This window comes from Sciurus vulgaris (assembly GCF_902686455.1).
Source record: "Sciurus vulgaris genome assembly, chromosome: 2".
NCBI lineage: Eukaryota > Metazoa > Chordata > Mammalia > Rodentia > Sciuridae > Sciurus > Sciurus vulgaris.
In genome coordinates, this window is record NC_136462.1 from 143,195,092 (window position 1) to 143,206,000 (window position 10,909).

The 10,909-nt window shown below is 47.0% G+C and overlaps 1 protein-coding gene across 1 annotated transcript in view; it reads right to left on the minus strand.

Annotated features, from left to right (window-relative positions):
* SLCO3A1 (solute carrier organic anion transporter family member 3A1) overlaps positions 1-9,726 on the minus strand; it is a 290,773-nt gene extending 281,047 nt beyond the window's left edge. The window contains 1 exon segment of the mRNA XM_079127375.1: positions 9,398-9,726. Coding sequence (XP_078983501.1) covers positions 9,398-9,577 — 180 coding nt within the window. The 5' untranslated portion in view covers positions 9,578-9,726.
* Positions 9,727-10,909: the final 1,183 nt, after the last annotated feature.

Below are 10,909 nucleotides of genomic sequence, written 5' to 3' on the forward strand. Positions count from 1 at the left end.
AGCAAAGCTCCACACCTGCTCCCATCAACTGCAAGCTGCAAAGCTGCAAAGCTGCTTGCTGACTTTTTGATCTATTTATATGCATCTCCAGGGCTTGGCAAAGGTAAAGGGAATGTGATAATTTATGAGTTTTTTGTTTCCAAAAGATATCGTCTCTTTGGCTTGCTGAGAAACTGTGTTGTTGGCATGTTGAAACTCCCAACCCACATAAGAGTTTACCAGCACTAGGGAAGCAAAACAAGCTTCATACAGATCGGAAGTCTTGCCCTAAATTTTTTGAAAAAGGACAGGAGAGGCCCATCTGAAACTTTCATTTCTATCTTTACACAACTAGCTCCCTTTAGGGGCTCTGTTCCCACTTCTCATCCCGTTCAAAAAAAATAGGTTCCTTGCCTACATTTCAGGAGGAGGGTGGAAATCAGAACTCAGTTGAGTAGTGTGCACAGAACGTCCACTAGTATAGCTTTGAGCAGAAGCTGGTGTGGTGTGCCACACTGAACACAGGCAGCTGATACCTGGGAGCCAATGTGTCCCACAGACATAGCAGACTAAGTGTCACCACAGTAGTGGCTGGGGAAATGAAATGGTCAAAACCAGGGTGTCTATCTCAATCAACAGTGGTTGCAATCACAGACATAATGCTGAATTCCATGACCCAAACCTAAAGATGACTTTAAGGGAGGCCTGGACTCTGTAACTTGGGAGCCAGAGTGACCCCAAGCCCAGGAGGGGCCTGTGCACCTGTGGAGAGACAAGAGGTGGTGCTGAAGCCACAGTCAACCCAGTTGCAGGGCGGGGAGCTGTAGGTGACTCTGTGGATCTACTTCAAACAATTCTCTGACCCAAAAAGCCAACCAGGAGATGAACTAATCAGCATCATTCTTTATTTTACAGGTTGGATCACAATAATTGAATCTTACATAAGAAAAACATATGGGTCCATGCTGCTTAGAAATTTTCATCTTCATTAGGGGAATTCTTAGTAGAGTAAACACAAGATTTCAGGAACAGCATTTTAAAGCTTATATAATCAGTCAAGGGCAGTTTTCCGATTCCAACTTGCTTGTATTCAAGGTGGTAATTTCTCATTCTCATCAGCAGAAGATGGGAGAGAGCGCAAATCCAACAATTACAGAAGGAGCACAGCCATTTTACATAAGCCTTTTCCAAAGGGGGAAAAGACAATAGCAATTCCCTGTGAATCCTGAACAATAGTCTTTAATTGAGAAACACCAACGTGACTGTATTCTCTGTACACCAACCTCACAGGTGCAGAAGGCCAAGTAACAATAATCATTTCCACTTTCCTGGAGTTCCTATAGCTGTGTGGGCAGTGATATTGGGAGTAGTGTGTCAGCCCTTTCATTCTTTTTCCCAGGGCTATGTGCTAAAAACCACAGCTGGTTTTAGACCCACCAAGAAAGAGTGTCAAAGGCTATGTGAATGGCCAGGGTTATCATCTGGAGAGTGGAAGTTTATCTTAAGGGCAACTTGACAGATGAGTTAGAATCTGCCCCCACTGCAGCATGGACGAATGGATATACAGGTGAAGGACAAGTGGCATGCTCCAGGGTTTTGATTGGTCTGGTGTAATGGCACAAGGATGACTTGGTTCGTCTGCCACATCACAGTGATGTGACAATGACACCACTGCCCACTTGAATAGGTTTGTGGCCACAGCTTATTTCCAGGATTTTCAGAGGGTTCGTGGCAAAGACTTTAACAAAAACGAATGATAAAGAAATAAGGCTTCGTCATTACAGTCAGTGCTGTCTCTGAATCCATTACCAGATGACATAAAGTGCCACCTGGGAGATCACAGGCCTGGAGAGGACTGAAGAAAAATGGCAGGGAGTTTATGGAGGAAACTATGGAGGCAAAGGGTGGGGGGTGGGCTCACATCTGTCCCTCACATTAAAAAAGGGGGCTGGGAGCAGCTTCTGCTGCCATTTGCTTTTAAATATATTCAATATGCCTTCACTGCGAGGAACTGATGTGACTTTTGTTGAAGACCAGGAACATTCTAATGACTAACTTCTATATCCTAATGGTGAGGCCACTATTCTGAGTTTGAAGGATGTTCCATCGCTTGAGAATACAGCTGGGCTTGTTACCACTGTTTCTATTAAAGATGTGAGCCTCTAGGTCCTCAGTCAGAAAGGGCTTCCCTTTTCAGAGGGGCTCAACTCAAAGCCACAAAGAAGAACTGAAATAAAGAAGTCGGGAGCTTCCAGCTACCGAGATCCAGACCACATCCCAGGGAATGTTTCTGTTCTCTGTGTTGTCATGGAAAGCCCAGAGGAAAGCTCCCAGGCTGGCTCCCTCTGCAGCTGTAGCTGTGGAAGACCCCGTGCTTTAGATGGGGTTACTTCCTCAGTGAAGTCACCATGGAGTTAGCAGGTTTGGAGAGCTCTGCAGTCCCCCGAAAGTGCATGCTTTCTCAGGAAGCCTGTGGCATTTGAATGTAGATCTAAAACTCAAATAATATCTACTGCAACCCGATTCATCAAGAATCCAGCTCATTCTCTTCCCTTCCCAAGGATGGGTTCTACCAGACTGGGAGCAAGAAGGCTGCTTCTAAAACCACAGATGGAGGGGGAATGCAGAAGCTAACCCCTTAACAATAGCCATGAGCCATAAGCCCAAGGGACAAAACCACAGGATAGAAAAAGACTATATCAAGAACTCCTCTGTTCTGCTTTTGAGAAACCAAAAAAATGATCAAGATGGGGAAGATACTCACAAATGTGCCTGCGAGGGGACTCCAGGTGAAGGCAGTGGATGAGTGCCAGACATGAGTCCCCCAGGGCAACCAGGGCTGAACTGAGGTCCTGTGTCTGAATCAAGGCTGCCTGGGGGGGCAGCATATGTCCACAGCATATGTCCCTTGGGCCTCCCCCTCCTGACACTTCAGGCTCCCCTCAAGTCACCATTCAGCCTCATCTCCAGTGAAGCAGAGCAAGCTACAGGGACCCAGATCACCAACTTGGGAAACGGAAACCCAGGCCACACATACAATGTCCCATATCCTCAGGTCAGAGAGAGGGACTCCTGTTGGTGCTAATGAGTAGTGCTATGTCATTGCTGTTGAAGTAATTGTTGAATACTGCACCCCATGGGATGTACTCTATCAGGTGCCCATTTATTTAAACCTTTCTACCATTTAAAAGGTAAGCTCTATCTTTATCCCCATTTTTTCAGAGGAGGATACTGAGGTTCAGGTAAGTCAGGTCACCAGGAGCAGATAAGCTGGAGATCCAAGTTCTGAATCCCTTTTTCACCCTCTGCCGTTTACCACCTGCCTTCAGCCTTGCCACTGTAGGACAGTACAAGTGACAGTACCAAGGACTTCCCAAAGCAAGGCTGCTCTCAGCACCCCTGCTCCTCCTGGCCATGTGGCCTATCCCTGCTCTACTCACCATCCAGTACCATCCACTGCAAAGGACCAACATGAATAACCATTGCTGTAGTAGGTTCCTCACCCACTGGACTTGTCTTACCATCTTTAAGATGAGCTAGATTGCTTCATTTGTAATAAGAAAATAAGCAGAATTAGCAACTGTTAGCTTAAGTTATTTCTGGATTTTAAAAACTTTATCTCCTAAGACAAGAACAGGAACCTACTTGAGTGGACGATTCACTACACCAAAAGCAATGCTTGACTGAAATAATTTTATTTCTCATCAACTGAGTTATGTCATTTTTATGTTTATTGTGAATATGTATGGTAATATTATTAAGAATAACAGCTAGAATTTATAGGACATTCACTATGTCCCAGAAAGTGTTCAAAGTATATATACTGACTCAGTGAATCATCACAGTATCACTCTTATAATCTTAGTTCTAAAATGAAAAAAGTGAGGCACAGAGAAGTTAAGTAAGCAGCATAAGGTCACAGAGCCGGTAAGGACACAGGAATGAATCCTGGATCTGTTGCCACTCATTCAACAAGCCACTATTGCCACAGACACTTTCCATTTTCCACCTTGGGGTTTTAATAATTTAACTTGAAGTTTTAATCATTGGAGAATAATTTTCATGAACACATAGATTACATAAAATACATGTGTCTTTGAACCATATCAAATGCACTTATCTTATGAAACAAGGTCAATGGTTCCACTTTTCTTCCTGCTTAGTATCTACTTTGTAGGTACAGAAATTGAAATACAAAATGAAAATAAATTAAAAGAGCAAGAAAGCCTACAGATTATCAAAGGCATTTCTCAGAGGCAATAAAATACAGCCAACTGGGCTCAAAGGAGATGGGGTTCTAAATCCATGTGTAAATTGTACAATCAAAATTGCCACTGAAATGTCCCTTAACACCTTCCAAAAGTGCTGCAAACCATAATCAGTAGATGCAACCCTAGACCCCAATTTGGATGTCAATATATATAATGCCCATAGCAATGCACAGAGCAGGAATAAATATGCAAAGTAGAAGCAAATAAAGCACTATGGCTTTACTTCATAGAAACATGCTTATTATATGACACAGGTAGTGACCTTTATGCAATTTAAATGTGCTCATGAAGTTGGAAGTATGGTTACTATAATGTAGCAAGTAGGGAGTTGGATTCTCCTCCACTTGCACGTGTAATGCACCTACCTCCTCGTGGCTCTTGTGACGGTGCATTTATTCCTTTCCAGTCCCTGACAAAGCAGCACCACAAAGTTTGCTATTAGATATGCTAAATAACTCAAAGGCACACCTGTGGAGCTGCCCTTGCCTGGCGGTTAGTTCCCCATGGACTCTGTGCAATAAGAAACCCATGCAGCGTGACCCTGAGCAAGGCAGTTTCTGCAGCAGGTAAGAGGAGTGGTAGACACTAAACAACTAATTAGCAAGGTGCGCCACTGTCCACAGGCCTTTGCTTGTCCTTTCTCTAAGTTGTCGAAAAGTGAAATGGAAGAGTTAACATTCCAGAGAGGGATCTCCCGCCTTTACATCGAATTCAGTTTCAATTATTAAACACACAAGTAAAATCCCCCAAGAAACAAAGACATGTACACAAAGTTGGTTGAAGGGAATTTTCAGAAATACATATTTTCCTTTAATGATTATTAGCTAAACAGTTTAAACCAAGCTGTAAGAAAGAAAAAAAAAAATCAGAGTAATTTTACTTCTTACTTCCCAAGGCTATACAGTAATTATGCAAATGGCAGGGAATTTGTCACTTCAAGTAACCATAAGTGCATAAAATAATTTCATTAAGTAAAATACAGTTACCTTAGTCATCATACTAATTTGACAAGGACTTTAAAAATGTCTCTCAGCTGTCTGCCTCTGGGCTGGATATGCAAACACTCATCTTCAAAATGATGCTTCTTTAGAAAGAAAAGAAAAAAATATAACAAACCCAGCAGTTGCACCTCAGTCCTTAACTGCAAGCCCACTGAATGTTCACAGGCCTAAAAATAAGCATCTATAAAGCAGTGAGATGGAGACTCATTTACCATACTCAGTCATCTATGTCATTACTTTGTCACCACAACCTCAGGCATACTTTTGCATAACTCTAAAAAGGGAAATGCCCACCCCCTGGTTCATAGGAGCTGCTTGGGTGCCCCACCCAGGAGACTAGACTGGCCTTTTTTCAGTTTTCATCCTGAGGAAATTCAAACGCATTTGTACGTGAGCCTCAGTCGTAATTGCCCAGAGAGGTGTCAGCAGTTTTAATTTCCTGTACACATCCTTATCTCCTCCAGTCCTCAGTAATTTGATAACATACACACCCTCTCCATGCAAGGCTACCCTCAGTGAATGGCTTGAAACATCTCAGTGGGTCTCTACAAAGCACAGATAAACTGCACACAAAATTACTTTCTCTCCATGAAGTTCCCATATGCCCGCACCTCTTCCAAACAGACCAAGACTCATACAGATGTTACATCCCACAAATAGGTCAGTTCAGATTGGAGCATACAAAGCAAAAACTCAAGTACAAGAAAATCACATTGCATTCTCTATTCCGTGCACAATGACTTATCAAACTAAATGGGCCTCTCTTTATTTTGAAAAAAATTATTTCATAGCCAGCCAGGCAGTTTGACTATGATAGAACATCCTTCTAACTGTTGGCTTATTTGAAGCACAATTTCTAATTAAGACATCTGCAACTGTAACAGATTTCAAAATCCACAGCTGATCCAGGTTGCCCTGGGTTTACTTTATCTATAGCATCTTACCCCTTATCATCACTGAGTTCAAGATCAATGTCCTTCTACACTTCCCTGGAAGGCCCTGACTTCTGGCAAAAAGTTGCAGGTCTGCAGTCTAGCCTAACAATTGCTGGCTTTCTCTATCTGTGGGTTTTTAAGAGAAAGAGAAACACAAACACACACACAAGTCCTGCTTTTCAAAGTTGTTTCTCAATCCCAGGCAACTGCCTGCTTCAGTTTTGCAGATGGGAAGCCTATACCAGTATCATTGAGGACACATTGTGGACACTGGGAAATCTGTCTTTTCAGAAGAAAAAGGGAGAAAAGAAATGAAACTTTCCCATGTTACTTAAAAAAAAAAAAAAAAAAGACACTTGGGGAGAAAAAAATGAAATAGCTGCATGAACTTCTAGAATCAAATAGGAAATAATGTCACTGAACTCAAATTTGCAATCACTGTCCTCCTGAAATTAAGCACTCTTGGCTATGTCCTTTGGCAAGCCCCACACCGGATATGAGAAAATACTTCATGAGAGGGGCAGCCTGATTCCCAGTATAAAGACCACATATAGACACACTCTGCACATGGACTCTGCCTGTGTGGTCACCTATAGACATGGCATCTCAGGTTTCCTAGGAAACCATGATCCATTATAAGGAAAAAAAAATCTGCCTTTCCTGCAAACATCCTGCACTAGTTATTCTCCAATTATCTAGAGAGAAGTCTCCTATGGCTGAAGGAACAACGTACTTTTTTCTTTGCCTCCCAAATAACAGATGCAGAGAGAATCTTGAGGTAGCCCAGAAGAGCAAGACCCATGGCAAGCTGATGCAATCAACCCTGGCAAACCCCTATTTATTTTCATGAGGTTCAGATGGCAAGGAAAAGTCAAGAGCAGGCGGGTATAGCACAATCCTGAGAACTTTACACCCCTACTCCCAGAGATCAAAATGAATTCAATTTCTTAGGCCTGTCCTCTCTGAGGTCTCCATCTGCTTTCTGCAAAGCACCTGTTGACTCCTGTTACACTACCCCACCCTATCAGGCTTTCCATCAGCCAAGAAGTGCCAGGATGCCACCACCAGGTGGACTGAACTCCTCCTCTGTCTGCCATCCCCCTGTTCTGGGATTTGACTCAACCTCCTACCTCCTGGGGCCAGTCCTGCCTCACGAAGTCTCCTACTCCAGGGGCACTCTGCTTTCTCAACTTCCTAATGGAGCTAGGCCATTTATCTGGTTGAAGCCCTACTTCACTTCCTTCTAAAACCCTTAGAGCATTGTAATAATAATAATAATAATAATAATAAGCCCGTGACTTCATCAGTCTGGGGATGAAAAGTTCTGTTGGTGTTTGCCACACACAAATAAGGCACTCTATTCAGCAAAGTTGGTTTGAGGCAGCTGTTGATATACTGAATTTACCTCCTGTTACACACAGACCTGGTTAGGTACTATGGACATTGCATACGCTACAGTACTGAGCCACATATATTTTACCAATGTGCATTTGCATCCTAATAATACATCTACCTCAGGTTGGTTGCACAGCTCATCAATAGAGTACTAACCTACCATGTGTGAGGTCCTATGTTCAATCACCAGAACCCCTCCATCCCACTCCACCCCACCACACATGCATGTTTTAGCAAATTCCCCCTACAGAAGCTCAGATAAACTGACCCTCCAAACCAGTTATCCCTACCCCAAAATTCCAAAAATCCACATGTACTGTGTCTATGTTTTATAACTACTGACAAAATGATTGCATTTTATAAAACAGAAAATGAAATGCACTGTTGTTTCCAGGATTCACTTGAAGCAACCAGTTACAGATGCATAGGACAGAGACAAAACACCTTTCATCTCAGAAGGGGTAAAAGAAATGCATTAGCTTTTCAAAAGCCCTGAAATTGTTGCTCCAGGAATAGAGCTGAGCTTGTAGTCTCCCCATAACCACATAACTGACTTTACCCAACACTAGAGATCAAGTTTTGCTTTAGTGCCCGCTTCACAGCAGGGAGGTTAGGAGATTGTTTATGAATAGTGTAAGGCAACCAGTGTCTGGCCCTCATTAACTTTAACCCAAGGCCAGGAATGAGGGATTAGTGATAACATCAGGATCCATCCGGCATGGTTCTATCTCTGGATGTGGTTATCCAACAGACAAAATCTTGTCCGATTCTATCTCCATCAAACTTGCTAACACTTAAAGTCTATGACATTTGATTCCATTTCAGGTCAATACCCAAGTAATGATTTAACACTATAAACTCTGAAAAATCTTCTACTATTTAGATAGGACAGGTCTAGGAGTGCACTCGCTGGAACTTCAGTTGGGACCACCTGAGCAGGGCAAGAGACAACAACAAAGTAGCTAGTTGACAGTGCTGAGTCATTACAAGCGGTTTCCTCTGAGATGTCGGGGACCCACGGGCCATTTGAACATTAGTATCCCCTTTCTGGAGGCAAATAAAATAGATACATAATGTGTACAATGATGCAACCCCTTTAGGGCGAGAAACCACGGTGGGTAATTTAGTTTTAAGAGTGGGTAGCAGGAACTACACAAACTCACAGCTGCTCTCCAGGTACTGTAACTTTATCCCAGACGCTGAAAGATGGCTATTGGAATACGGTGGGAATATTCCCCCTGTAGCTGCGGCTCAGATCAGGGCTACACTTGGGCGCCTTTTTCTCTAAGCTGTTAAATCCCCCCGTAATTGGCGGATGCAAAAAGAGCCCGGAGAAAAGGATGCATAATGGATTTGTTCTTCCAGGCGGATGGAAGGAAGAGTAGAGGACGCAGGATGCAAACTGGCTTTTTTTTTTTTTTTTTTTTTTTTTTTTTTTTTTTTTTTTTTTGCCATGTGCAGGTCACCTGAAAGCAGCGATGCCTTCTCCAGAGAGGCTCCTGAACTCACCATCTGGCTCCGCTTTCAAGGGGGTAGAGAAATGGTTTCACGCCCACCTGCCCGCCGCCTCTCCACCCCCGGCGCCCCCTGCCCCCTCCAGGCACGCTAGCTTCTGCCGGCATCCACGGTCCCGCCCGCTCCCGGCTCTCTCGGCAGCCCCGGCCGGCAGCTCCCCCGGCGGCCGCCTCTGCACCACTCACCAACCTCCGCGCCGGGCCGAGGTCACGCCCGCCTGCCCCCGGCGCCCAGGCGGCCCCCTCCTTCTGCCAGACTGTAGCCCGAAGGGGTCCGCGGCGGAGTTGGCAAGGGAACTCACCAGGTAGGCGCCCACCGTGCCCTGCGCCAGCATCAGGGCGCACTCGGACACCAAGAAGATCTTGATGTTGGAGAAGCAGGACACCTTCTTTTTCTTCTTCTTATTCCTCTGTGCCTCGTCCCCCTGCAGCTCGCCGCTCCGGCCGCCGCCCGACGAGCCGCCCGGCTTCTTCCCCTGCATCCTTCCCCCGCCGCCGCCGCCGCTTTCCCGCTCACCCCGGGTGTCGCGGCCGCTGCCGGGCGGGGGTGCGTGCCGCGAGGCTGCGTGCTGTCCCCGCCCCGGGCCCGCGGCGGCCGCCCCCGTCCTGCCGGAGCTGGAGAGGTGGAAGGCACGGCTCCTCGCCTCCGCCGCCGCCGCCGCGCTCGTCCCCTTCCTCCTCCTCCTCCTCCGCCCTCCCCTCGCCTCCTCCTCCAGCTCGGGCTGTGCCAATCACAAGGGCTCCTCGCGCCGCCCGCCGCCGCCGCCGCCGCCGCCGCCTCGTCTCCCGCGGACGCCCGCCGCTGCCATCGCCCGCTTCCCCTCGCCCGCCGGACGCGCCTGCCCTCAGTCCCAGTGCCCCAGCCCTGCGGCCCGGGCCTGGAACGCCTCTGCGTGCCCTGGCAGCGCCACTCCTGCTGCCGGTGCGCCCCTGGGGAAGCAAAGGGGACTGACTTGGGCGCTGAGGGTGGTCAAGGCGGGGAGGGTCGGGCTGTAGGGAGAACTGGGGGTCGGGGGGAGTTCTAGCAGGGCAAAACCCGGGGGGCTGGGGCTGCACCAGAGTAAGCAAGGTGTTACCCAATCCTTAGATGGCGCTGTGGGGCACTTGGGCTCAGCGGCAGAGACTAGGTGGTACTGCGGGAAGCACCCAGGCGCGGAGATGGGGGTGCGAAGGCACCTCCACCGGGGCTGGAACCTAGTGTTCTGGCTCCGGGGCGCTAGACCAGAGAGGAGGGGTTGTTTCCAGGAAGAGAGGATACTGGGTGCCTGAAAGGGGTTAGGGCGCTCTCTTCCTCTCCGTCTGGGTATTTCTGAGGACAGATGTTTCGCTCTTGGGCTTGGGAAGGTGCCAGAGGTCAGAGCTGCTTGAGGCTTCTGCCGCCTGCTGGCCCTCTGCTCCTTTGCTCCCTGGTCACTGGGCGTGCCTGAAAGGCTCCAGCCTGAAAGGGGAGAAAGGAACAGAAGCTCAGCAAACAATAAGTTTTTACAATAATCCCTCCGGAGCCGCACACACCGTTGATCTACCCCAGCCATGATGTCTGGGCGAGTGCATGGTCGCAGCAACCCCAGCAGAGGGCCTTGTCCAGCCCTCCAATGGTGCTGAACCCATCTTCAGGAAAGAGCAGCCACACTGCAGGGTAGAAGGGAAGCGGTTAGCCACAGGCCTGACTTAGTTCTTACCCCTCCCCTGGCTACGTGGCCCGGATGCCTGGCCATAGCAGCCCCTCTTTATCATCAGTACTCACCCTCATTGTTACCAAGAACTTTGGGCCACAGGGTACTACGGATAGGACCAGCTATCAGTCACAGCTTCCT